The sequence below is a fragment of the Muntiacus reevesi genome, chromosome 3, assembly GCF_963930625.1.
Source record: "Muntiacus reevesi chromosome 3, mMunRee1.1, whole genome shotgun sequence".
Lineage (NCBI taxonomy): Eukaryota > Metazoa > Chordata > Mammalia > Artiodactyla > Cervidae > Muntiacus > Muntiacus reevesi.
Genome location: NC_089251.1, coordinates 267,203,690 through 267,231,213, shown reverse-complemented (window position 1 = coordinate 267,231,213; position 27,524 = coordinate 267,203,690). Strand labels below are relative to the sequence as shown.

General features: G+C 41.7%; 1 protein-coding gene across 1 annotated transcript in view; it reads left to right on the top strand.

Annotated features, from left to right (window-relative positions):
• LOC136164252 (uncharacterized) overlaps positions 1-17,952 on the top strand; it is a 64,706-nt gene extending 46,754 nt beyond the window's left edge. The window contains exon 4 of the mRNA XM_065929004.1: positions 17,524-17,952. Coding sequence (XP_065785076.1) covers positions 17,524-17,952 — 429 coding nt within the window. The remainder of the gene's footprint in view (positions 1-17,523) is intronic.
• The last annotated feature ends 9,572 nt before the right edge of the window (positions 17,953-27,524 follow it).

Sequence of the window (27,524 nt, the reverse complement as noted above, 5' to 3'; positions counted from 1 at the left end):
TTATTTTGAGCAGAACTACTGACCATCCCTTGACACTTATAATAGAGTATAACTTACAGAAGAAATAATTACAGACAGAGTTATCTAGTCCACTGACAAGGCTTGGGTATTTCTCCTTCTCAGGGACAAGGCTCTTGAGTTTTATGGCAGTCTTTCTGAGTCCTTTTCCCAAGTGAAGTGAAAGTCGCTCGGTCATGTCCAACTCTTTGCAACCCCATGGACTGTAGCCTGCCAGGCTCCTCTGTCCATGGAATTCTCCAGGCAAGAATACTGGAGTGGGTTGCCATGCCCTTCTCCAGGGGATCTTCCCAACCCAAGAACAGAACCTAGGTCTCCTGCATTGTTGGCATATTCTTTACCAACTGCCCTTTCCCAAAAACTGGCAAAAGCATCATATCATCATATCACATATTTGTCCATAAAAGGGCTGATTTTTGTGCCAGAAGGAAACTGGGCCCCAGTGAGAGCCAGGAGTTGGTGATGGACAGGGAGGCCTCGTGTGCTGCAATTCATGGGGTCGCAGAGAGTCGGACATGACTGAGCAACTGAGCTGAACTGAACTGAGAGCCGGGATGCAGCCTCTTCATGTACAGCCACCACCATTCCTGAACTGAACCCAGGAACAGCTGGACATGATGAAAATGCTCAAAGCTCTGAGTACAAGGACAGATATTAGATCTCAGGTACAGATTACATTAGATGGCAATCTTATGGTTTAGAGACATCCAGCTGACTGAAGGAAGAGGCCAAACATGGTGCGTGCGTGCTAAGTCGCTTCAGTCATGTCCGACTCAATGTGACCCTATGGATGTAGCCTGCCAGGCTCCTCTGTTCATGGGGTTCTCCAGGCAAGAATACTGGAGTGGGTTGTCATGCCCTCCTCCAGGGTATTTTTCTGACACAGGGATCAAACCTGCATCTCTTATGTCTGCTGCATTGGCAGGCAGGTTCTTTACCACTAGTGCCACCTGGGAAGCCCAAATATGGTGCTTAAAAAGGATAAATAAGAGTAAAAGCCTTAGACAGGTTTGGAGAAACAAAATGGCTATACATATCAAACATGTACTTTTCTAGACTTGGGGATGGGGACAGGGCAGGTATTCAAGGATGTCTGTAGTTTGATCCTATTGGAGTTAAGACCTGTAAAAGTCAGTGAGATTAGCAAAAGATGATGTGGCAGAGCAGTGAGTGAGTCCTGATTGTTAGAGCATGTTCTGTGCTGTGCTGATGAGTCTGCTCTGATGCAGACCTGAGACCTGACCTCTGGATCTGACTAAGTGCTTGCTGGGTGCTGGTCCTGCAGGAGCTGGCTACTCAGTTTAGCTACCATGATTGTTTCCCATTACCAAAGTCTGAGCTTATGCTGCATTGCACTGTGGACTTTTATTCTTCCCCAGATAAGGTTATAATCTCAAATTCACCATAAACAAAGTCATGAAAACTGACTTGACAGCTGCTGAAAGAATCCTTTCAAAGAAAAAGATAATTCTAACATAAACTCTTCATTCAGTCTTGGAACAGTTTAGGGGCTTATGGAAGGGACAGTGACAGGTAAGCATGGCATTTTTCCTGGGATAATCCTCATTTTGGCTCTTGAAATTAGAACATTTTTACAAATTCATGCTTAATAATCATATTCCTATTATTTGGGGACCTCATTTGAATTAATTAGCAGATGAATTTATTGCAGAATAAGAGATTTTTAAAAGCCTCAGTGACAAGTCTCACAGCATAGCCATGCCAAGGACACTGCTCTGAATGTCAGAAGTCAGGGCTCTGGCTTTAGCTGTCTGTCATACAGCGGTGAGAAATTGGGCACACCCCTCCATTTCTCTATTTCATACTTCTTTTTACATAAAAAAGAGTATAAATCCTGTATTCACCAGATTAATATGAGGGGCAGCTTGGGTCTCTGTAAATGTTTAGCTTAGGAAAGCTTTCATTTCTTCAATTATTTCTTCTACTCCAACTTTTCTATTCCAAACTTCTGTGATTTCTTTCTACCCCAGATTCTATCCTAGAATCTCATTATTTTTATTGTTTTATCCTTTTCCTCTCGGTTCTGAGAGAATATCTCAGTTTTATCTTCAACCTTGTTTTGTTGGTTTACCTCACCTACTGTTCATTGCCTCCATGAATGTTTGTGATTCAGTGATGTTTTTAATCTCCATGCAATCTTTCCAATGTCCTCTTGAAGCTTCTTAAAAACAGAAAGTTGGGAATTTTGTAAAATTTTCTGTTGATTTATAAATCCATTTCCAAGTTCATATACTTTTCTTTTAACTGGTGACTTTTTTATAGGTGAAATTTCTCTATTTGCTTGTCTTTATAGACATCAGCTTTTCCCCAACAATGGCTGGTTGCCAAGTAGCACTGGAGACACCCTTTCAGAGATTGTTATAGGTTCCTCTTAAAATCCTTCAAGCACAGCTGAAGCAAGAAATTTTCCTATAATGTGTATCACAGGTTCCATCACCCGGGGTGGGGGAGCTTTAAGCAGTCCCAGCAAGATCTTTGCCTCTTTTCAGAACTTAGCTATGTTTCATAGAGTAGTCAAGAATTAGCATGTGAGAGCATGCCACCCTCTGCCCCACAGGCAGGTTCCCAGGATAAAGTCTACTACACCCACTACTTTCTGAGTGCAATCAGCAGGTTCAGATATGATTCTGTGAGCCCCAACATGATGCATACAGCATCACGTAAAGCCCTCTGCACCCACAGAACATTTGTTGAAAAGACTATTTTCCACTTTGAATGGTCATGGCGCCTGTAGTTGATCATAGATGTATGGATTTACTCCTGGACTGTCAATTGTATTCCATGATCTATGTCCATTCTTGTACTAGTAACCACACTGTCTTGTTTATATTACTTTGTAGTAAGGTTTGAAATCAGGAAGTGGAATCTCTCTACTTTCCCCTTCTTTTTCAGGAACATCTTGGCTCTTTTGAGTCCCTTCCAGTTCCATGTGACTTTTAGAATCAGTTCAGTCTCTCAGTCGTGTCTGACTCTTTGTGACCCTATGGACTACAGCACTCTAGGCTTCCTGCATCACCAACTCCCAGAGCTTGCTCAAACTCATGTCTATCGAGTTAGTGATGCCATCCAACCATCTCATCCTCTGTCGCTCCCCTCTCCTCCCGCCTTCAATCTTTCCAAGCACCAGGGTCTTTTCCAATGAGTCAGTTCTTCATAACAGGTGGCCAACATTTTGGAGTTTCAGCTTTAGCATCAGCCCTTTCAATGAATATTCAGGACTGATTTCCTTTAGGACTGACTGGTTTGATCTCCTTGCAGTCCAAGGGACTCTCAAGAGTCTTCTCCAACACCACAGTTCAAAAGCATCAATCCTTTGGGACTCAGCTGTCTTTATGGTCCAACACTCACATCTTTACATGATTACTGAAAAAACCATAGCTTTGACTAGACGGACCTTTGTCAGCAAAATAATGTCTCTGCTTTTTAATATGTTGTCTAGATTGGTCAGAGCTTTTCTTCCAAGGAGCAAGCATCTTTTAATTTCATGCTTGCAGTCACCATCTGCAGTGATTCTGGAGCCCAGGAAAATAGTTTCTCACTGTTTCCAGTGTTTCCTCATCTATTTGCCATGAAGTGATGGAACCAGATGCCATGATCTTAGTTTTTTGAATATTGACTTTTAAGCCAGCTTTTTCACTCTCCTCTTTCACTTCCATCAAGAGGCTCTTCAGTTCCTCTTCGCTTTCTGCCATAAGGGTAGTGTCATCTGCATATCTGAGGTTATTGATACTTCTCCCAGCAATCTTGATTCCAGCTTGTGCTACATCCAGCTCAGAATTTCTCATGATGTACTTACTCTGCATAGAAGTTAAATAAACAGTGTGACAGTATACAGCCTTGACGTACTCCTTTCCTGATTTGGAACCAGTCCATTTTTCCATGTCTGGTTGTAACTGTTGCCTCTTGACCTGCATACAGATTTTTCAGGAGGTAGATAAGGTGGTCTGGCATTCCCATCTCTTGAAGAATTTTCCACAGTTTGTTGTAATCCACACAGTCAAAGGCTTTGGTGTAGTCAATAAAGCAGAAATAGGTGTTTTCCTGGAACTCTCTTGCTTTTTCTATGATCCAACAGATGTTGGCAATTTGATCTCTGTTCCTCTGCCTTTTCTAAATCCAGCTTGAACATCTGGAAGTTCTCGATGTTTAGAATCAGGTTATCAACTTCTGCAAAGATATTATTTGGGATTCTGATGAGGATTGCACTGAATCTGTAAATGAGTTTGGGGAGCATTGTCATCTTAACAGTGTTGAGTTTTCTGATCCATTAACATATGATTTTTCCTCATTTATTTATATCTTTTGTTTCTTTCAATGACAGTGTGTCATTTTCGGAATGCAAGTTTGTACTTCCTTTGAAAATTCATTCCTAAGTATTTTATATAATTTTTGATGCTTTGAGAATGAAACTATCTTCTTAATTTCATTTTCAGAACGGTCACTAAAAGTGCATAAAAATACAATTGACTTTTGTATATTGATCTTATATCCTGCAACCTTGCTGAATCTCTTTATTTGTTCTAGATTTTTAATGGATTCCTCAGGATTTTCTACATACAAGATCATGTTATCTATAAGCAGAGACAGTTTTATTTCTTCATTTCCCATCTGAATGGCTTTTTTCTTGCCTAATTGCCTTGATTAGAACCTGCAGCACAGTACAGTTGAATAAAAGTGGCAAGAATAGATATCCTTGTTTTTTTCCTGATTTTAGGGTAAAGCATCCCATCTTCACCCTTAAATAAGATGTTAGCTATAGGTTTTTCATAGATGCCCTTTGTTGAGTAAATAAAGTTTCCATATTCCTAGTATGTCAAGTTTTTTATCATGAGATAGTGTTGGATTTTTTTTAAACATTTACCCTTCTGTTGAGATAATCATGCACTTTTTGTTTTTAATTCTGTTGATATGGTATATTACATTAATTTTCAGATGTTAAACCACCACTGCATTTCTGAGATTAATCTCACTTGGTCAAGACATGTCATTCTCATTATAGTTTGCTGAATTTGGTTTGCTAGTATTTTGTTGAAGATTTTTGTGTCCATATTCATAAAAGATATTGATCTGTAACTTTCTTTTCTTTTAATGTCTTTGTTTGGTTTGGACCTCATAAAATAAGTTGAGGAATCTTCCCTCAATCTTCTTCAATAGTTTGTGAAGAACTGGTATTAATTCTTTTTTCAATGTTTGGTAGAATTCAAGGGTGAAGCCACTTGGAGGTGTGGGCTTTTCTTTGTAGGCAGTCTTATTACTGGTTCAATCCCTTCATTTGTTATAGAGCTAATCAGATTGTCTATTTTTCTTGAATAAGTTTTGGCATCTTGTGTCTTTTTAGGAATTTGTATATTTCACCTAAGTCATCTAACTGGTTGGTGTACATCAATGTTCATGGTCTTCTTTTATAATTATTTTATTTCTGCAAGGTCAGAAGTAATGTTCCTTTTTTCACTTCTGATTATAGTAGTGAGTCATCTTCCTTCTCTTGGTCAAACCAGCTAAAGGTCTGTCAACTTTTTTCCTCTTCCTTAAAAACCTGCGTTGGGTTTCTTTTATTTTTCTGTTTTTTCTCTTGTCTTTATTTCTGTTTCTCAATATTTCTGTTCTCCATTGTGTCTCTAATCCACATTGCTTTTTTCCTTCTGCTTGTTTTAGGTTTAGGTTTAGTTTGTTTTAGATTTAGTTTTGCACTTCTTTTTCCAGTGTCATTAGATGCAGATCCAGTTGTTGATTTAAGATTTTTCTTCTTTCTTAATATAGGTATTTGCAGCTATAAACTTCCCTCTGAGCACTGCTTTAGCTGTCTTCATAACTTTGGCCTATTTTTTCTTTATTTTCATTTATCTCAAAGTATTTTCTGATTTTATTTTAATTTCTTCTTGGACCCATTAATTATTTAGGAATGTGTTATTTAATTTCTACATATTTGTGAGTTTCTCAAATTTCCCTTATTTCTGATTTCTAATTTCATTCCATGTGGTCAGAGAAAGCATTTTGTACTATTTCCATTTTTTAAAATTTGGAGAAGTTTGTTTGGAGAATGTTTCAAGGGCACCTAAGAATAAAGTGTACTCTATTATTGTTGGGTGGTGTGTTCTAAGTATGATTATTATGCTTAAATGGTTTATGGTGTAGTTCAAGTCTCTTTCCTTGATCTCCTGTATAGTTGCTCTATCCATCAATGAAAGTTGGGTGTATATCTCCAACTCTTTTTATTGAATTATCTATTTCTCCCTTCATTTCTGTCAGTTTTCCCTTATGTATGTTAGTGCTCTGATCTTAGGTAGGTGTATATATATTTATACTTATATCTTCTTGATGGATTAACTCTCTTATTGTAATAAAATGCCCTTCTTTGTCTCCAGCATCTTTTGTTTTAAAGTCTATTTTATCTGATGTCAACACAGCCCCTCCAGCTTTATTAGAATAAACTTCAGATGTATATTAGCTTAATCCATTAAGATAATTAAATATTGTCCTATATAGCTCTACTCCTTTTCTCCTCTTTGTGGAATTATTGTTACACATATTATATCTATTAATGTTACAAACCCAACAATGCATTGTTAAAATTATTACTCTACCATCTGTCATTATTTTCCTAGCTATTACAGCTTTGTTCCCACATACCTTCTTTATGCTAATATTAGCAGATATAATCTACATTTATTACATTTCTATTTGTTGTAGGAGGAACAATACTTTAGATACATATTATTTTATACAGTCACTTTTTAAATCAGTTAAAGAAAAAAAGGGGGAAAATAACTTACAGTATCTTTTACAAATACTCTGTTTTTGCTCATGTGCATTTGAATTACCATCTAGGGTAACTTATTTTCAGTCTGAAGAACTTAGGTATTTCTTGTAAGTTGGGTCTCCTAAAACAAATTTTCTCAGAGTTTATCTGAGAAAGTCTATTTGCATTTGTTTTTGAAAGAAATCTTTGCTGGATATAGAACTTTTGATTGAAAGGCTTTTTTTTTTTTTTTTTCTCTTAGTAATTTTATTATTATCGCACTGCCTCTGGCCCCCACAGTTTCTGCTGGGAAGTCAGCTGCTAATCTTTCTGGGTTTCCCTTGTAAGTTATATATCATTTTTCTCTTGCTGTCTTCAAGATTTTTCTCCTTGTCTTTTGCTTTCAGCATATTTAGGATGATGTGTCTGTTTGGGGGTGTGTTTCCATTTATCCCACTTAGAATTTGTTGTGCTTCCTAGACACGTTTGTTTTTTGTTTCTCAGTAAATTTCGGAAGCTTTCAACTATTATTTCTTTGAGTTTTTTTTCTCCTTTCTCTCTCTTCTCTTTCTGGTACTCCCATTATCTACTCATGGCTGGGAAAGGAGCACCCTGCCTGGTCCCCACCTTTAAGAAATCCTTCCACCTAACAGTGACAGTGCTAGGGCTAGTCCTTATTTCTCTGAGACTCTGTTCACTTTTTTCACTCTTTTTTCTTTCTGTTCTTCAGTTTGCATAATCTCTATTTATCTCTTCAAGTATGCTACTTCTTTTTTCTGTGATTCAAATCTACTATTGAGACCCTCTGGTGAATTTTTAATTTTAGTTATTGTACTCTTCAACTCTAGAATATCCATTTTCAAAAAATAATTGCTATTTATCTATTGACATTCTCAATTTGCTGCAACATGTGTTTAAAAAACAAATTTCAACTGAGTAAATTTGAAGATCTATTTGCCTTTATTCAATAATTTGTATAAGGGGAAAAAGTGGAAACAGTGACAGATTTTATTTTCTTGGGCTCCAAAATCACTGTGGACGGTACTGCAGCCATGAAATTAAAAGATGCTTGCTCCTTGGAAGGAAAGCTATGACAAACCTAGACAGCATATTAAAAAGCAGAGACATCGCTTTGCTAACAAAGGCCTCTATAACCAAAACTGGTTTTTTCACTAGTAACGTATAGATGTGAGAACTGAACCATAAAGAAAGCTGAGTGCCAAAGAACTGATGCTTTCAAATTGTGGTGCTGGAGAAGACTCTCAAGAGCCTGTCAGACAGCAAGGTGCTCAAACCAGTCAATCCTAAAGGAAACCAAACTGAAGCTGAAGTTCCAAACTTTGGCCACCTGATGCAAAGAGCCGACTCATTGGAAAAGACCCAGATTCTGGGAAAGATTGAGGGCAGAAGGAGAAGGGGGTGATGGAGGTTTGGGATGGTTGGATGGCATCACCAACTCAATGGACATGAGTTTAAGCAAACTAGGAGATAGTGAAGGATGTGGAAGCCTGGCATGCTGCAGTCCATGGGGTTGGAAAGAGCTGGACATAACTTAGCAACTGAACAGCAGCAATAATTTATGAATCAGAATAGCATCCCACCAGACAAGTAGAAAGGAGTTTCTGAGGAACTGGACAAGTTGGAAAGTTTTTATAGATAGAAAGAGAGTAAGACAAAGAAGTTAAAAGAACAGATTGTTTCAGGCACTCTGTCTATCAGACCTAGTCCCTTAAATCTATTTGTCACTTTCACTTGATAATCATAAGGGATTTGATTTAGGTCATACCTGAATGGTCTAGTGGTTTTTCCTACTTTCTTCAATATAAGTCTGAATTTGGCAATAAGGAGTTCATGATCTGAGCCACAGTTAGCTCCCAGTCTTGTTTTTGCTGACTGTATAGAGTTTCTCCATCTTCAGCTGCAAAGAGTATAATCAGTCTGATTTTGGTGTTGACCATCTGGTGATGTCCATGTGTAGAGTCTTCTCTAGTATTGTTGGAAGAGGCTGTTTGCTATGACCAGTGCGTTCTCTTGGCAAAACTATTAGCATTTTCCCTAGTTTATTTTGTACTCCAAGGCCAAATTTGCCTGTTACTCCAGGTGTTTCTTGACTTCTTACTTTTGCATTCCAGTCCCCTATAATGAAAAGGACTTCTTTTTTCAGTGTTAGTTCTAGAAGGTCTTGTACATCTTCATAGAACCATTCAACTTCAGCTTTTTCAGCATTACTGGTTGAGGCATAGACTTGGATCATTGTTATAGTGAGTGGTTTGCCTTGGAAATGAATAGAGATCATTCTGTCATTTGTGAGATTGCATCCAAGTACTGCATTTCGGATTCTTTTGTTGACTATGAGGGCTTGTCCATTTCTTCTACAGGATTCTTGCCCACAGGAGTAGATATAATGGTCATCCGAGTTAAATTCACCCATTCCAGTCCATTTTAGTTCACTGATTCCTAAAATGTCGATGTCTAAATGTCTAAATTCCTAAATTCCTAAAATGTCTCTTTCCATCTCCTGTTTGGTCACTTCCAATTTACCTTGGTTCATGGACCTAATGTTCCAGGTTCCTATGCAATACTGTTTTTTAGAGCATTGTACTACTTGCATCACCGGTCACATCCACAACTGGGTTTTGTTTTTGCTTTGGCTCTGTCTCTTCATTCTTTCTGGAGTTATTTCTCCACTCTTCTCCAGTAGCATATTGGGCACCTATCAACCTGGGGAGTTCATCTTTCATTGTTCTATATTTTTGCCTTCTCATACTGTTCATGGGGTTCTCAAGGCAAGAATACTGAAGTGGTTTGCCATTCCGTTCCCCAGTAGACCATGTTTTGTCAGAACTCTCCACCATGACCCATCCGTGTTGGGTGGTCCTACATGGCATGGCTCATAGTTTCATCGAGTTAGACAAGGCTGTGGTCCATGTGATCAGTTTGGTTAGTTTTCTGTGATTGTGGTTTTCACTCTATCTGCCTTCTGATTGATAATGATAAGAGGCTTATGGAAGCTTCCTGATTGGGCAGAGACTGACTCAGGGGGAAACCGGGTCTTGTTCTGATGGGCAGGGCCATGCTCCATAAATCTTAAATCCAATTTTCCATTGATGGGTGGGGCTGTGCTCCCTCCATGTTGTTTGACCCAAGGCCAAACTATGGTGGAGATAATGAAGATAATGGTGACCTCCTTCAAAAGGTCCTATGCACACTGCAGCACTCAGTGCCCCCGACCCTGCAGCAGGCCACTGCTGACCCTCACCTCTGCCAGAGACTCCCAGACACTTAGAGGCAAGTCTGGGTCAGTCTCCTGTGGGGTCAATGCTCCTTTCTCCTGGGTCCTGGTGCACACAAGGTGTTGTCTGTGCCCTCCAAGAGTCTGTTTCCTCAGTCCTGTGTAAGTTCTGGTGGCTCTATGGTGGGGTTAATGGCGACCTCCTCCAAGAGGGTTTATGCCACACCCAGGTCTGCTGCACCCAGAGCCCCTACCCCTGTGGCAGACCACAGCTGACCTGTGCCACTGCAGGAGACACTCACACATTCAAAGGCAGGACTGGTTCAGTCTCTGTGGGGTCTTCTGGTGTGCACAAGGTTTTGTTTGAGCCATTCGAGTGTTTCTGCCAGGTATGGGGTTTGATTTTAAACTGAATTTCACCCCTCCTACCATCTTGCTGGGGCTTCTCCTTTGCCCTTGGACGTGGGTATCTTTTTGGTGGAAGTATCTTTCCTGTCAACAGTTGTTCAGTAGCAAGTTGTAATTTTGGAGTTCTTGCAGGAGAAGATGAACACACGTCCTTCTACTCTGCCATCTTGCAAACCTGGAAGGAAAAGGCAAAAGAGAAAAGGAGAGATGTACCCATTTGAATGCAGAGTTCCAAAAAATAGCAAGGAGAGATAAGAAAGACTTCCTCAGTGATCAATGCAAAGAAATAGAGGAAAACAGTAGAATGGGAAAGACTAGAGACTCTTCAAGGAAGTTAGAGATACCAAGGGAATATTTCATGCAAAGATGGGCACAATAAAGGACAGAAATGGTATGGACCTAACAGAAGCAGAAGATACTAAGAAGAGGTAGCAAGAACAAGATCTTCATGACCCAGATAGCCACGATGGTATGATCACTCACCTAGAGCCAGACATCCTGGAATCCAAAGTCAACTAGGCCATAGGAAGCATCACTACAAACAAAGCTAGTGGAGGTGATGGAATTCCAGTTAAGCTATTTCAAATCCTAAAAGATGATGCTGTGAAAGTGCTGTACTCAATATGCCCATAAATTTGGAAAACTCAGCAGTGGCCACAGGACTGGAAAAGGTCAGTTTTCATTTGAATCCCAAAGAAAGGTGATGCCAAAGAATGCTCAAACTACCACACAGTTGCACTCATTTCACACAATAGCAAAGTAATGCTCAAAATTCTCCAAGCACGGCACCAACAGTAGATGAACTGTGAACTTCCAGATGTTCAAGCTGGATTTAGAAAAGGCAGAGGAACCAGAGATCAAGTTGCCAATATCTCTTGGATCATCAAAAATGCAAGAGAATTTAAGCAAAACATCTATTTCTATATTGACTGCGCCAAAGCCTTTGACTATGTGGATTACAACAAGCTGGAAAATTCTTAAAGACATGAGAATACTAGACCACCTTAACTGCATCCTGAGAAATCTGTATGCAGGTCAAGAAGCAACAGTTAGAACTGGACATGGAACAATGGACTGGTTCCAAATCAGGAAAGGAGTACATAAAGGCTTTATATTGTCACCCTATTTATTTAACTCATATGCAGAATACATCATGCAAAATGCTGGGCTGGATGAAGCACAAACTAGAATCAAGATTGCTGGGAGAAATATCAGTAACATCAGATATTCAGATGACACCACCTTTATGGCAGAGAGTGAAGAAGAACTAAAGAGTCTTTTGATGAAAGTGAAAGAGGAGAGTAAAAAGTTGGGTTAAAACTCAACATTTAGAAAACTAAGATCATGGCATCCAGTCTCATCACTTCATGGCAAATAGATCAGGAAGCAATGGAAACAGTGATAGACTTTACTTTTTGGGGCTCCAAAATCACTGCAGATGGTGACTGCAGTCATGAAATTAAGACACTTGTTCCTTGGAAGGAAAGCCATGACCAACATAGACAACATATTAAAAAGCAGAGACATTACTTTGTCTCTGTCAACAAAGGTCTGTCTAGCCAAAGCTATGGTTTTTCCAGTAGTGATGGATGGATGTGAGAGTTGGACTATAAAGAAAGCTGAATGCTGAAGAATTGATGCTTTTGAACTGTGGTGTTGGAGAAGACTCTTGAGAGTCTCTTGGACTGCAAGGAGATCCAACCAGGAAATCAGTCCTGAATATTCATTGGAAAGACTGATCCTGAAGCTGAAACTCCAAAACTTTGGCTACCTGATGTGAAGAACTGACTCATTTGAAAAGACCCTGATGTTGGGAGGGATTGCGGGCAGGAGGATAAGGGGACGACACAGGATGAGATGGCTGGATGGCATCACTGACTCAATGGACATGAGTTTGAGTAAACTCTGGGAGTTGGTGATGGACAGGTAAGCCTGACATGCTGAGTCAATGGGGTTGCAAAGAGTTGGACACGACCGTGCAAGTGAACTGAACTGGAGTTTGCTCAGACTCAAAGCCAATGAACTTAAACTAGTTTTAATACTGAAATTTTCTCAGATCTCATGAACCTGAAAAGCATTTGTGTTCGTTTATAATTCTCAGAGCTTTTAGAATAACAAACCCTTAATTTGTGGTTGTTTGTAAGTGCTTATTTGTTTTTAAAGCAGTTAAATAGAGGTCTTTTACAGATTAATTTTAGTAATATCATCCAGAGGTAGGAAATACCACACATCAACCACATATATATTAGGTTGGTGAAAACATAATTGCAGTTTTGGACCATAAATTTCAAATCATTATAATTAGGTTCAATCACATCTTTATTAATCAAAATAGGAACCATTACAATCAACACATTTTTGCCAATGAGAAATAAATTTGTTTATTCCTGTAGCATAAAAATCTATGCTTTGGATTTTTATGAACTTTTACGAATTTTGATGAACTCTTAGAAAGCATTTTCTGCCTCTTCCTGGTTGTGGAAGTGTTTTCCCTGCAAAGTTTTTGAGATGCTTGAAGAAGTGGCAGTCAGTGGTGTAAGATCAGGTGAATTTGGCATCTAAGGCAAAACTTCGAAGCCCCATTTGTTCAATTTTTGAAGTGTTGGTTGTGTGATATGTGGTCAGGCATTGTCGTGGAGAAGAATCGATCCCTTTCTATTGAACAACACCAGCTAAAGATGTTGCAGTTTTCAGTGTATCTCATTGATTTGCTGAGCATTTTTCTCAGATGTAATGGTTTCATCGGGATTCAAAAAGGTATAGCGAATCAGACCAGCAGCAGACAACAAAACAGTGACCATGACCTTTTTTTGTGTGTGTAAGTTTGGCTTTTGGAAGTGTTTTGGAGCGTCTTCTCGGTCCAAACACTGAGCTGGTCATTGCCAGTTGTATAAAATCCACTTTTCATCACATGTCACAATCTGATTAAGAAATGGTTCATTGTTGTTGCATACAATAAGAGAAGATGACATTTCAAAATGATAGATTTTTTGATTTGCAGTCAGCTTGTGAGATTTCCCAGGTGGTGGTAGTGGTTAAAAAAAACAAAAACAAAAACAACCCACCTGCCAATTCAGGAGACATAATAGATGAGAGTTCAATCCCTGGATCAGGGAAGATCCCCTGAAGGAGGAAATGGCAACTCACTCCAGTATTCTTGCCTGGGAAATCCCATGGACAGGCTACAGTCCATAGGGTTGCAAAAAGTTGGACATAACTGTAGGAACTTAGCACACATAAGGCATCCACTCATCAAGCTTTTTCACCTTTCCAATTTGCTTCAAATACCAAATGACCATAGAATGGTCGATGCTGAGTTCTTCAGCAACTTCGTGTGTAGTTATAAGAGGATCAGCTTCAATGATGACTTGCAGTTGGTCATTATCAATTTCCAATCATCAAGGCTCTCTATTCCTTTGCAAAACTTCTTAAACCACCATTGCACTGTGTGTTCATTAGCAGTTCCTGGGCCAAATGCATTGTTGATGTTGCAAGCTGTCTCTGCTGCTTTATGATTGAACTCAAATAAGAAAATCACTCAAATTTGCTTTTTGTCTAAAATCAGTTCCATAGTCTAAAATAAATATAAAATAAACAACAAATAATAAATTATTAGCAAAAAAATCAAGAAATGTACATTTAAATGATATATAACATAGCCACATTTATTTAGGAATGTATCCCAATGTCAAATGGCAAAGTTCAACAATGCAAAACTGAAATTACTTTTGCACCAACCTAATACAAACAGAGAAACATACAAAGGCAAACAGAGACCTCATAGCTTCGTTTCAAAATTTTAGTTACAAGACAGATACGATGATGTAAAAATCACTATTTATAAAAGAACAATTGGAATAAGTTCATCTGTTTCAGATAGCTAAAACTTTCTTGGCTAATATTTGTGGAGAAGACACATTATTTTTCATTTCTCTAAATTCAAATAACCTTTCCCCTCTTTTATTCTCCAGATTAGAATTACCTCTCTGAAGTTTGTGGTTTATATTTACTGTTTGTCTCAACTGAAACCTAAGAAGACATTTGAAAGGATTTAATAACCCATCCACCTATTTTGGAATTTTTTTCTCTCTCCCTCTCTGTACAATTAACTTAGGGGAAAAGGCCTTAAGAAAAGTCCTGACAGGCTGTGAACCTTGGCTTCCATTTTGGCCAAATTTCTGATCATAGAGTTATTAAATCCTTTCAAATGTCTTGTCAGATTTCAGCTGGGACAAACTAAATATTTCTGGTAGCTTGAATTAGATATAAAGGTGTTCTCAAAGACAATGCAGAAGATATTATCCTTACAAGATCTTAGCACCACTTCCAAGGATAGCCAAAAGGAAGACTTGGATAATGACGAACAAGAAGATAACAGTTGTCCCTGGGAGACAATCAATAACCAGTATGTCTGGATTTGGACAGGAGAGGACATGAAATTTTACTTTCGTCTCTCAACTGGGCACTACAGACAAGGATTACCAGAATGAGCACTCAAATAAAAGAGGATAGAGGGAGCAATAGAAATTACATCAGTCTTGGGAATTCCCTGGTGGTCCAGTGGTTAGGGTTCTGTGCTCTCACTGCCAAGAGCCCAGATTCATCTCATACCTCTTATGTCTTTAATTTTTCATTAGCATTTTGCAATAAATATTTAATGAAGCTACTTTTTAATTTTGAAGCTTTTGGAGGCTTCTGCAAACCAATTAAAATAGGTTATCCCACTCTGCTTGATATAGGAACTCTTTACTCCTTTTACAGGCGATTTGGATTATATTTTATGATCTTTTTTAACAGGTAGTAATGTGAGAGATATTAATAGCTAGAATCCATGGCTAAAAGGGAGGTATATAAAGTGTTAGAATAACAGTCACATGGAAATCATGTAGTATACTTGCTTAAATTGAAAAAAATGAAGTAAAAGACAAATAAAAGACCCGAGTTAAACTACATAACTGATATAAAGAGTCTGTTGTAATATCTATCCTATACTTGATTATTTTTGTATGGCGTTTAAAGATGCACTCGTTCTAACAGTTTTTAGTTGACTCTCACAGAATTTCTATGGGATGGAACTAATATTCCTTGCTACTCTCTCACTCCTTCTTTTGCAACTGTATTTATTATTCCATGAAAATAAAGTTATATATTTTTTAGTTTTTTAAGTTTTCCATTATTTTATTACAGGATATTGAGTATTCTGTGCTATGTGGTAAAAGGATGTTGTTTCTCTATTTTATATACAGCGGTTTGTATCCATTAATCCCAGACTCCTAACTTATTCCTTTCCCCTTTGGTAACCGTTAAGTTTGTTTTCTACGTCTGCTTCTGTTTTGTAAATAAGTTCATTTGTGTTATATTTTAGATTCTACCTATAAGTATTTGTCTTTCTCTTTCTGACCTACTTCATTTAGTATGATATTCTCTAGATTCATCCATGTTGCTACAAATGGCATTATTTCATTCTTTTTCATGATGCAGTAGTATGTATATGGTATATACACAATGGAATATTTTCCATGGTGGGGGCGGGGCAGCTACATCTCACTGCACCAACTTTTGTCCCCTGATGTTCCTGGAACCTCAAGTAGTAAGCCTTAATTTCAGCTGCCATCACCACTGTGGTCTTAAATGTGGATCCCTTTTGCACACCAGAACTCAGTGAAGACACTCTACTCTTCCCTGAACAATAAGTGCAAAGGCCCTCAGTCAGGAAAGAGAGTCAGCAAGGAAGCCACCACGGCTGGAGTGCAAAGAGCAAGGGAAAGGAAGTGATGACAGAAAGTGGAGAATAGAGTGGGGAATACACAGGGTCTTGCTGGACTCGCTGATTGTGAGAGAAGCTTCTGAAGGATCTGAATCAGGAGCAGGTCATGGTATGATTTATATCTTAATTTAGAGCTCCCTCTCTGGCTGTTGTGTGGAAGTCAACAAACTGAAGCTGTCTTCCAAACACAGTGTGGTAGTGGTAGCAGTAAAGTAAAAGAAACGGGCACCTTGGACAGTTATTTTGGAGGGAGAACCCACAGATTTGCTGACAGACTGGGAGGGTGTCTCCTGATCTGTGACTCATCCCTCCCACAGAAGTTCTTCCTACCCACAAGGGCTAGGTTCACAGGCCTCAACAGGACAACGAAACAAGAACACAGATGGTGACTCTCCTTGCAGAAAGCCTGCACTAAAGAGCAAGGGGGAGTCAGAGGAGGGCTGCCCTTTCCAAGGACGGCAAAGAATGGAGCCATGGGTGGGAAGTGTGCATATGGAATGATCAAGGATTCCCAGAGAAGTTAAGGGGGGAGGGGGCCTTCAAGGTACAGATTTAGCTGAGTCGCCCTGCAATGCTCACCAATTGAACTTCCAAAACACTAGTATTGCCTTCTGTTTGTGCAGAGTTCTATACTCTGTACCTAAACGCTGCCATGCCATTGTCCCAGCCCCCTGAGTTGTTAGGGTGGGTATCAAATGGAGAGATAACCCAGGGCCTGTAAGAAGAGGAGATGATATCTATGAAGAGGCAGGATCCCTTATGATACAGACCTAGGCACACACATTGCTTAGGGAAGGAGATAGGCTACAGGAAATCGACCCCAAGTGGAGGGAAGGAGAGAGAATGACCACTTTTCTAGCATTCACCCTACACCAGCTAGTATGCTAGGGCATGACAAGGACTCTCATTTCATCCTCACCATCGTTAATACTTATGCTGCTTTACAACCAGTTCCCTAGAGCCTGCAGGAGTGGTGAGCCTGGGAGTGGGGGCTGTCAGCAGCCCTGCTTAGCCCTTGTCAGTAGATACTGGGACGTCTTCTCACACTTCTCACTGATCGTCACGCTTGTTTGGAGCAGTGGAGGTAACTCACCCTCCCTCTAGACACACTCCAAGACCCTACAGAATGCTCACGGGTGTGTGGGAGCGTCGGAGGAAACGCTCCGTTCTCCAGTCCCCGCCTCCGCAACAACAAAATTCGAGAAACCCTAGAATCCTGGGCTCTCGGCTCTATGTCATGTGCTTTGTGACCCATTTTCGTTTGCACCTGTTTCTGGACTTTCCCAGACACTTTTTCAAATTCTTTGGCGTAGACCGTGACTCTACTTTTGCTGGCAGAGCACCGCCGGCACACTCCTGCTGGCCCGCTGGCCCGAGGGGCGTCAGTGCCGAGCGTTCCCCGCGCACCTCAGCGTGGCAGACCGGGAGAGGAGGGACGCGACTCCACCAAGCGCGCTCCCCGACCCGGCTTGCAGGGCTGAGCGTGGCCTTCTGCCTACGCTCCTGCCCCAGACGGGCAAGGACGCGTTGGATCCTAGAGGGGGTAAAGCCAGCGCCCGCCAGCTCTCCTCACCGCCATGGTTGCGGGGTGTCTGGGACACCTCCTTCCAAGGATGCTCCAGTCCTAACACACGCGCGCGAAAGCCGGCGGCAGGGCACGGCCCTGCGGGGACCGAGAACTGCCCGGGGCCCAGCGCGCCGCGCCCGCCGCCGCCGCCGCCGCGGCCGCCCCAAGTCTGCGTGCGCGCCTGCGTGAGCGCGTGCTGACCGAGCCCGCGACCCGCACCGGGGTCGGCGCCGCGGCTCAGCGCCCGCCCGGCGACCAGGGACGGGCGGCGAGCACTTGAGCCGCGTCTTACCCGGTGGACACCTGACCTCGCCCGAGCCGCGTGCGCCCCGCGCCCGCTGAGGGTCCCCGCCGCCGCGGCCGCAGAGCCCCAGCGGTTGGCGGCGGCCGGGAGCCTCCTTAGCGGAGCCCCATGATGTCAGCTGGCCCGGAGCGGCGGCCGTGCGGCGGCGGGGATGGGGCCGAGGACGCCGCGCGACCGTCTGCACGCCCCTCGCCCGGTCCGGGCCCCGGCTCGCTGGCCCCGTCGCCCGGCAGCCCCGGCGCCGCCGCGGCCCAGCCGCCCGCGAACCTGTGGCTGGAGCTGGGACCCGCCTGCACGAGAGCGCAGCAATGCCCGAGCGAGTCGAGCGGGCAGACGAGCGGGGACCTCGGCACGAGCAGCAGCAGCGGCGGCGGCAGTAGCGCCGGGCTGTCCCCGGGCTCCGACTCGGACAGCAGCGGCGTGGTGTGCGGGGGCCGCGGCGGCAGCGGGGGCATGCGCGGCGCCCTGTCCCGCTCCTGGAGCCTGGAGAGCCTGCGCTCGGCCACCGCCGGTAAGGGTGCCGCCGCCCCTCGCGCCGCCGCACCCCTTCCGTTCCCCGCGTCAGTCCGTCTAGAGCGCCTTCTCTCCATCCCCCTCGAGACGGTGTCTCCGCCTGCCCTTTCCTCCTGCACTTTTTCTATTGCTCGTTTCCATCATCCGCTTCCTTGGTTCCTATTGCTTCGCTCTTCCGAATCCCTGTTTTATCGGGTTTTCTTCTGATTTACCACCACCACCGCCCACCACCCTCGTCCCTTCTTTTAACCACTTCTGTTACAGCTGAGCCTAGTCGGCCCCCTCCCCCCTCGTGCCAGGCGCGTCCTCAACTCAGAAATCGAGTGTTTACGGTGAGAATAGAATGTGATCCCTTGATGTGCTGTTTCCCTTCTCCAAACGTTCTTGACCAGATGGCACAGGTCTGGCTTTCCGAACTGCAGCTCCTTGGGTTCTGTAAAATAGGAGAGAGGAGAAGGCTCTCTGGCTAAGGGTGGACTGGATTCAGTGTGTGTGGTCCTGGCTCCAGGACTGAGGCTCTCTGCCAGAGGAGGGGCTCTCCTCCTGGAACCGCGGAAACTGCGTTTGCCGGAGATGGGATTGCTGTGGTGTCCCCTGGGACTGGTGGGCTCCTCTTAGGGCTCCCTTTCATATCCTAGGGACCGAGTTCTGGGTGCAAATTGATAGGAAGATATTGACCCTAAACATTAGTTAAAGAAGCAAGCCCAGAGTGGTGACCCTTGATTAGTTGTTAAACTACAATCTTTATATTTTACTTAGAAACATTCAAGTTAGTTTTGAGCCCTTGCAGTGAAAGCTATAAAGGAAGACAGGTGCTGCCTGGGAAACGGAGGTGGTGCGCCCATTATGCTTCTGGATGGGGGTTGGGGTGCAGCCTGTGAAAGCTAGGGGCTCCAGATATTCAGGGTTGTCCTGTGGCATCCCCTCCCGCATCCTTGTCCCGTTCCTGTCCCCACCTTCCTGGATGGAGCACAGGCCAGGTTGAAGAGGAGTAGAGGTTGGCTTGAGTGTAAGAGGACCAAGAATGGCAGATAGATGGTTTGAACTCTGCTCTAAAATCAGTAAACTTGAAGAAGCATGCCCATTCACCTGCATTGAACACTCCATGACTCTTAATCTGTCTTGTCTCAGAACAAGCAGGAGAAACTCAGAAAAGTTGAATGACTCAGCTGTTGATGTACGCTCCAACTAAAGGCTTTTCAGAATTCTGCAGCTCTTACTCCCTCCCATCCCAGTTCCCTTGAAACTTTCCTTCCTCTCTGGAGTGCTTAAATAGCCCTCAGTTTAAGAAAATCAAACGAGATCAATACCAAAGGGGAACTTTAAGCAAATTGGCAAATGAACCCTTTCTTCTTTTTGCCCAGATAACTTTCCTTTCAGTTCTACAGTCAAGTGAAGTACTGCTCCTCCTCAGCAATGGAAGACCTGCCCAAAGAGCCCCTGGGGAGGGGGGAGGTTTGTGTGGAGTGTAGCCCTGGTGGCCCCCAGGGCAGGCGAAAGTCAGATGAATATGGCAGAAGCCTAGGTTTATTAGACACTCCTGAGATCCGTGGACTGTCTGGACTAGGCTGGGAGAACTGAGGCAGCTGGGATGAGCTGAGAGATAACTGCTGTGTGTGCATGAAGGTGTAGGGTGGGAGAAGGGTGGGTGAGGGGAGACAAGGTAAAAGCTAAGGCCCAGAAGGCTTCTCCTCGAGGGGCTCAGAGTTGCCCCTGCAGTGGCAGGGGAGGGTTTAAAGCAACATGATACTGGAAGAGCTGATGTGAGAATCCTCAGGCCTTGACTTTCTGCCTTGTTTTGGGAGGCTCTGCATGGGTAATGTTCTGTACTAGAGGTGTGAAAGGGTACACGAACCCTGTGTAGCCGTAGGAGTCCGTGGAACCAGCTCTTAACTGAATTTCTGGAGAGAACTAAGTCCTGATGTCCGGATACACCCATTATATGCAATGAGTGAATTCTATTCTTTTACAATGGATATAACATCCTTGGTAACATTCAAATAATTTTGGGGGTATCTGTAGTTCAGTTGAGGAAATCTCATTGGAAAGGCTGCCATAGAGGAGAACTTAATGGGAAAAAGAAAGGGAAGGTACATTTGTTAAGTATCTTCTACACATGCCAGGCATAAGGCTCCATGTTACTTCATTAACCACATAAAAATCCATTGCTCTCCTACAATTCAGATACAAAAATAGGGTCAGAGAGATGCAGTAACATACTCAGTTTTCCAGCTAGGTCATGTTTGACTAGGATAGCTCAGTTGGTGAAGAATCCACCTGCAATGCAGGAGACCCCGGTTCGATTCCTGGGTCAGGAAGATCCCCTGTTGAAGGGAAAGGCTACCCACTCCAGTATCCTGACCTGGAGAATCTCATGGGCTGTATAGTCCATGGGGTTGCAAAGAGTTGGACATGACTGAGCGACTTTCGCTTTCAGGGCTGGATTGGTGTGCCTTATCAGGGGACTCTGCTAGGTTTGGAGTGGAGCCTATGCCAGGCCCAACAGAGAAAAGCAGAATTCTGGGGGAGTTCACACGTTGAAATAATGTCTTAGCTATTTGCCTGGTCACTGTTGTCTTTATTCAACAGCCAGGGCTAGTTTTCTGGGTCCCAGGTACCCCTATTTTCAAAATGAGGAGATTGATATCTAAGGCTTGACCTCTTTTCTAATCAACTCCATGATTCTAGTCAGAGATGTTGATTTAAGGTGGGTTCCTGCTAGTGAGTTGGCATTTATCACGTATTGTATTTCTTTTTGAATGATCTGTGACTCTAAGACAAAGTACAGGTACGTTGCTTTGAGCTGTGTTTATTGCTTACGTAAGGTTAAGAATTACCAGTAAAAGAGCCTTAGCAAAACCTAAGTATTGTTGTTGTGATTTTTGTGATAGAGAATATTGCTAAACATTTTAAAAGCTGTCAGCAAGAGCCAGAAAGGCTCATAATTGAGACTGGAATTGCAGCTAACCTGCAGGGCAGAACATTAGCAGGAAATCCAGCAGAGAACTGTAGGTAGACATTCTTTGTTTCCAAAGACTTCTTGAATTTTAAATATCCAATCTTGACATTTTCCACTGTAATGTTACTTATCCTGATTTGAAGAAGGCTTTCCTTAAAGGCAAAATTTGAAAATACAACATAGTTGACAGAGTAAAATTTCCATGGCCCTTCTTTCTGCTCCCTGTTCTCATCTCCCCTTAAGCACCTATAGCCTCTGTAGCCCTCTGCTATGCTATCACACTGCTGTTACTTGGCTGAGGTTTTTAAAATTCCTCTTCTGGATGTTTTGTCTCACAGGCTTAATTCTTAGTTCAGGCTGCTGGGGTTGACAGTTCTTACTACATGTGCTTTTGCATGATTTCTTGGGAGAGAACCCATGCTACATCTGTATTCTTCTTCAAGCCCTGGAGGTGGTTTTCTGGCTCAGAAGGGAATCAGACTCATAAGATGACTGTGCCTCTCTTACAATCAGACATTTACTTAACACTTCATTTTCCGGGTACAGCACTAGGCACCGGAGATGGCAGACAAATCGTCCAAGGTCATTGCCCTTGAAGGAATCACAGCAGAGAGAGAGAGGCAGTGTCAGCTCATTATGATAAGTGCTCTGACCGAAGTTAACACAATGGTTTGATGTACCAGAATCACTCTCAGTAGACAATTCTGTAGAAGGAATCATAGAACACAGAAGAGTGGTCATACTCATAGTTCCAACATATTACAGTGAGAGGATTCAAATTAAAACCTAGGCAAAATGTACATAGGGCAGAGTTCAGGAGAAATCAGGCACAGGCTTCCAAACACGGGCTTTCGTTGAATCCCATGGACAATGCTCGGTTCTCCCAGCAACATGGTGACAACATTTAGGAAGCACTGCCAACCAGGGAAGCTCACCCAAGCCTTGAGGTCTAGGGTTTTCATGTGCAGTCAGTCACTTAGGCATGCAGCATGCGTAAGACCGACCGACCTTATTTAATCTTCAGTCCGTCCCGAGGCCACTAATACAGTGTAGCTCAAGGGCCCTAGCACAATCATATAATTAGTATAAACTATCTGGCATGTTCCAAGGTCCCAGGTATGAAAGACTGCTAGTGGCAGGAAATTTTAAGGACTTAAGAATCAGTCTTCCAGGAGCCAACTGAAAATCAGTCCTTTCTTTAGAATATGCAAGTCTTGAACATCTTTGTCTTTACAGATAAGGAAGCGCAGAAGCAGTGTGCCAGACCCAACTTATTATGGGGGGCAGAGACAGGGAGGAAGTGGTTTAGAGAGATGTCAGTAGGAGGTATTGCCTGAGACTTACTGCCTGCAAGTGAACTGTGGTGAGGACTAGAAAGAGCTTTGAGGAGAATGGGCTGGCATAAACAAATGCAGAAAGATGTGGGAAGGAATGTCAGCACCTCAGTCAGGTGCTGACTGAGCACCTGTGCTAGGTACTGTGGCTCAACATGCAGCAATTGCAAATAGTATTGAATGAGGAGCATAGCAAGAGATGGGGCTGGAGCCAAGAAGACCAGACTGTGGCTGTGTGCTGGAAAATGTGGACTGACAGTTCTTGGAGCCATGGAAAGGTTTCAAGCAGACGGTTGACATGACCAAATTGCTTGCATACTTTTTTCCATCTTTCTCTATTTTTCTTAAAGTTATACACAGTAAAAGTTACTCTCTTTAGCATATAATGCTGTGAGTTTTGACACGTTTAAGCAGCTGTATAACCACCACCATAATCAAAATATAGAACTTTCATTTCTAAAAAACTAGAGCTTCCTCTTTGCAGTCAACCCCTTTGCCCACCTCCAGTTGCTGGCTAGGCTATTCTCTATACAGATGGCTTTGCCTATTCCAGAATGTCTTATAAATGGAGTTATATCATATTTTATTTTTAGTCTGGCTTTTCTCCCTGACATAATGCATAATGCATATGTTTTTGCATGTATCAGTGATTGATTTTCTCCTTTTAATTGCCAAATAATATGCCACTGAATAGATGTACCACAGTTTGCTTATTAGTTCACTAACTGATTGACATTTGGGTTATTTCCAGTTTTTGTCTATAACAAATAAAACTTCTGTGAACATTACTGTATGAGTGTCTCTATGGAGGTAAGTTATGTTTCTCTTGGGTAAATACCATGGAGTGAATTGTATTTGGTAAATGGTCAGTTCAGTTCAGTTCCTCGGTCGTGTCCAACTCTTTGCAACCCCATGGACTGCAGCACGCCAGGCTTCCCTGTCCATTACCAACTCCCAGAGCTTGCTCAAACTCGTGTCCATCGAGTCAGTGATGCCATCCAACCATCTCATCCTCTGTCATCCCCTTCTCCCCCTGCCTTCAGTCTTTCTGAGCATTGGGGTCTTTTCTAAGGAGTTAGTTCTTTGCATCAGGTGGCCAAAGTATTGGAGCTTCAGCTTTAGCATCAGCCCTTCCAATGAATATTCAGAACTGATTTCCTTTAGGATTGACTGGTTCGATCTCCTTGCTTTCTAAGGGACTCCAAAACCACAGTTCAAATGCATCAATTCTTTAGCACTCAGCTTTCTTTATAGTCCAACTCTCATGTCCGTACATAACTACTAGAAAAATCATAGCTTTGACTAGATGGACTTTTGTCAGCCAGATAATTTCTCTGCTTTTTAATATGCTATCTAGATTGCTCAGAGCTTTTCTTCCAAGAAGTAGGTATATTTTAATTTCATGGCTGCAGTCCCCATCCACAGTTATTTTGGAGCCAAAAAAAATAAAGTCTGTCACTGTTTCCATTATTTCCTGATCTATTTGCCACGAAGTGATAGGACTGGATGCCATGATCTTAGTTTTTGAATGTTGAATTTTAAGCTAGTTTTTTCACTCCCCTCTTTCACTTCATTAAGAGGCTCTTCAGTTCCTCTTCACTTTCTGCCATAAGGGTGGTGTCATCTGCATATCTGAGGTTATTGATAGTTCTCCCAGCAGTCTTGATTCCAGCTTGTGCTTCATTCAGCCCAGCATTTCACATGATGAACTCTGCATTTAAGTTAAATAAGCAGGGTAACAACATAAAGCCTTGATGTACTCCTTTCCTGATTTGGAACCAGCCCATTGTTCCATGTCTGGTTCTAACTGTTGCTTCTTGACCTGCATACAGATTTCTCAGGAGGCAGTTAAGGTGGTCTGATATTCCCCTGTCTTTAAGAATTTTTCAGCTTGTGATTGAGTCAAAGGCTTTGGCATAGTCAATAAAGAAGAAGTAGATGTTTTTCTGAAACTCTCTTGCTTTTTCTATGATCCAGCAATTTGATGATGATGGAAATTTGATCTCTGATTCCTTTGCTTTTTCTAAATCCAGCTTGAACATCTGGAAGTTCTCGGTTTATGTACTATTGAAGCCTCCCTTGGAGAATTTTGAGCATTACTTTGCTAGTGTGTGAGATGAGTGCAGTTGTGTGGTAGTTTGAAAATTCTTTGGCATTGCCTTTCTTTGGGATTGAAATGAAAACGGACCTTTTCCAGTCCTGTGGCCACTGCTGAGTTTTCCAAATTTGCTGGCATATTGAGTGCAGCACTTTCACAGCATCATCTTTTAGGATTTGAAATAGCTTAACTGGAATTCCATCACCTCTACTAGCTTTGTTCATGGTGATGCTTCCTAAGGCCCACTTGACTTTGAATTCCAGGATGTCTGGCTCTAGGTGAGTGATCACACCATTGTGGTTATCTGGGTCATTAAGATCTTTTTGGTATAGTTCTTCTGTGTATTCTTGCCATCACTTCTTAATATCTCTGTTTCTATTAGGTCCATATCATTTCTGTCCTTTATTGTGCCCATCTTTGCACGAAATGTTCCCTTGCTATCCCTGATTTTCTTGAAGAGATCTCTAGTCTTTCCCATTCTATTTTTTTCCTCTATTTGTTTGCATTGTTCACTTAAAAAGGCTTTCTTTTCTCTCCTTGCATTCAGATGGATATATCTCTCTTTTTCTCTTTTGCCTTTCATTTCTCTATTTTTCTCAGCTGTTTGTAAGGCCTCCTCAGACAACCATTTTTCCTTTTTGCATTTCTTTTCTTGGGGATGGTTTTCATCACTACCTCCTGTACAATGTCACGAACCTCCATCCATAGTTCTTCAGGCACTGTCTATCAGGTCTAATCCCTTGAATCTGTTTGTCACTTCCACTGGATAATCGTAAGGGATTTGATTTAGGTCATACCGGAATGGTCTAGTGTTTTTCCCTACTTTCTTTAAGTCTGAATTTTGCAATAAGGAGTTCATGATCTGAGCCACAGTCAGCTCCCAGTCATGTTTTGGCTAATTATATAGAGCTTCTCCATCTTTGGCTGCAAAGAATATAGTCAGTCTGATTTTGGTGTTGACCATCTGGTGATGTGTATGTATAGAGTCATCTCTTGTGTTGTTGGAAGAGGGTGTTTGTTATGATTAGTGTGTTCTCTTTACAAAAGTCTGTTAGCCTTTGCCCTGCTTCATTTTGTACTCCAAGATCAAACTTGTCTGTTACTCCAGGTATCTCTTGACTTCCTACTTTTGCATTCCAGTCCCCTATTATGAAAAGGACATCTTTTTTTGATGTTAGTTCTAGAAGATCTAATAGGTCATCATAGAACAGTTCAGCTTCTTCAGCATTACTGGTTGGGGCATTAGACTTGGATTACTGTGATATTAAATGGTTTTCCTTGGAAACAAACAGAGATCATTTTTCATTTTTGAACAGAGATTATTTATTATTTATAAGAAATCCCAAACTTTTTTTCAAAGTAGCTACCATTGAAGTATGACAGTTACCATTGCTCAGAATCTTGTCCATGCTTAGTATTGCATTTTTTTCACTCATTCTGTTAGGTATGTAATGTCTCATTTGGTTTTAATTTGTAGTTTCCTAAAGACTATTGATGTTGAACATTTTTCATATGCTTATTTTCTATATTATATCTTCTTTGGTGGAAGTACCTGAATCTTTTGCCAGTTTTCCTTATTATTGGGTTTTGAGAGTTCTGTATACTGTGTCCTGAGTACAAGTACTTTGTCAGATATATGATTTGCAAATGTTTCCAGTTGTGGCTTGTATTTTAATTCTCTGATAGTTTCTTTTGCACAGAAAAAATTTGTAATTTTAATGGAATTTAATTTATAGTTTTTCTTTTATGTATTATACATTCAGTGTTATAGTCAAGAAATCTTGACTGAACTTGAGGATGCAAAGAGTTTTTGCTGTGTTTTCTTCAGGAACATTTTGTAGTTTTACATATTATACTTAGATCTTTGATCCATTTTGAGTTAGCTTTTTAAGATTTGAGATGAAGGTGAAAGTTCTTTTTTTGCATGTGCATGTGCAAACGTTGCAGCACCATTTAGTTCAAAGACTTCTTTCTCCACTGAATTGCGTTTGTACCTTTGCTGAAAACCTGTGTTTTCAGCAAAATCTGTGTTTGTGTCCAAACTCCCTATTCTTTCCCACTGATCTAAGGGTCTGTTCTTTTACCCATACCACATGATTCTTGATTGTTGTAGCTTTCTAGTATGTGTTAAAATCAGTTATGTAAATCAGCTAATTCTGTTCTGGGAACCCTATTTGCCTGACATCAGGCCACTTTTCCAAGAGAGCTTTGTAAACATTGACTCCATGAAGTCAGCCTTAACTACTTACAGTGTCTGGTTACATTTGACTAAATCAAATCATTCGCAAATATGTCATTCTAGGCAAAGGTTTGATTGCACAGCCAGTGTTCCAGGTATTCCTTCCATTGACAAGGAGGATAGATTCTTATTGAACCTACACAAATAATTACATTACTTTGAAAATAAGAATACTCAGTAAGAATTTTTAAATTCTGGAGAGGCCAGACAGGGAGATAAAGATATCATTTACAAATGTTTCTTTTAACTTTATAAACTCTAGTCTACTAAGTGGCAGTTTATGAGTTAAAGATAATGTGAGAAGAACAAAAGAGGGTTCTTGTAC